The 299-nt window shown below is 54.2% G+C and overlaps 1 protein-coding gene across 1 annotated transcript in view; it reads right to left on the bottom strand.

Annotated features, from left to right (window-relative positions):
- Positions 1-200: 200 nt before the first annotated feature.
- The window catches only part of EMH_0050780 (uncharacterized protein), a gene marked incomplete at both ends in the record, with an annotated part of 2599 nt that continues 2500 nt past the window's right edge, over positions 201-299 (bottom strand). The window contains one exon of the mRNA XM_013496684.1: positions 201-299. Within this exon, the coding sequence (XP_013352138.1) occupies positions 201-299 (99 nt within the window).

Raw genomic sequence — 299 nt, 5'->3', positions numbered from 1 at the left:
TGGCTGTGTAGCTAGCAGCCCGGCTAGAAGGAGACGAGCATTAAAGAGAGAGTAGTGATGGGGGTGCAGAGCTGAGCTGTATGTACACTCCAGCTGTGTATATATTCTTGCTGCTGCAGCTGGCTTAGCAGCAGCAGCAGCAGCAGCTGCTGCTGCTAGCTGCTGCTCTATCTCTCGCTCCAGCAGCAAACATCTACGGCTTACTGCAGCACCAGATACACCGCAGCTGCAGCACAACCACTCCTCATCGTCCTCAGCTTCATCGTATATATTCTCTGCTGCTGCTGCTGCTCCTCCTG

Source organism: Eimeria mitis, genomic scaffold (genome assembly GCF_000499745.2).
Source record: "Eimeria mitis Houghton genomic scaffold, Emh_scaff2238, whole genome shotgun sequence".
Lineage (NCBI taxonomy): Eukaryota > Apicomplexa > Conoidasida > Eucoccidiorida > Eimeriidae > Eimeria > Eimeria mitis.
This window is presented reverse-complemented; position numbering and strand designations above follow the sequence as displayed.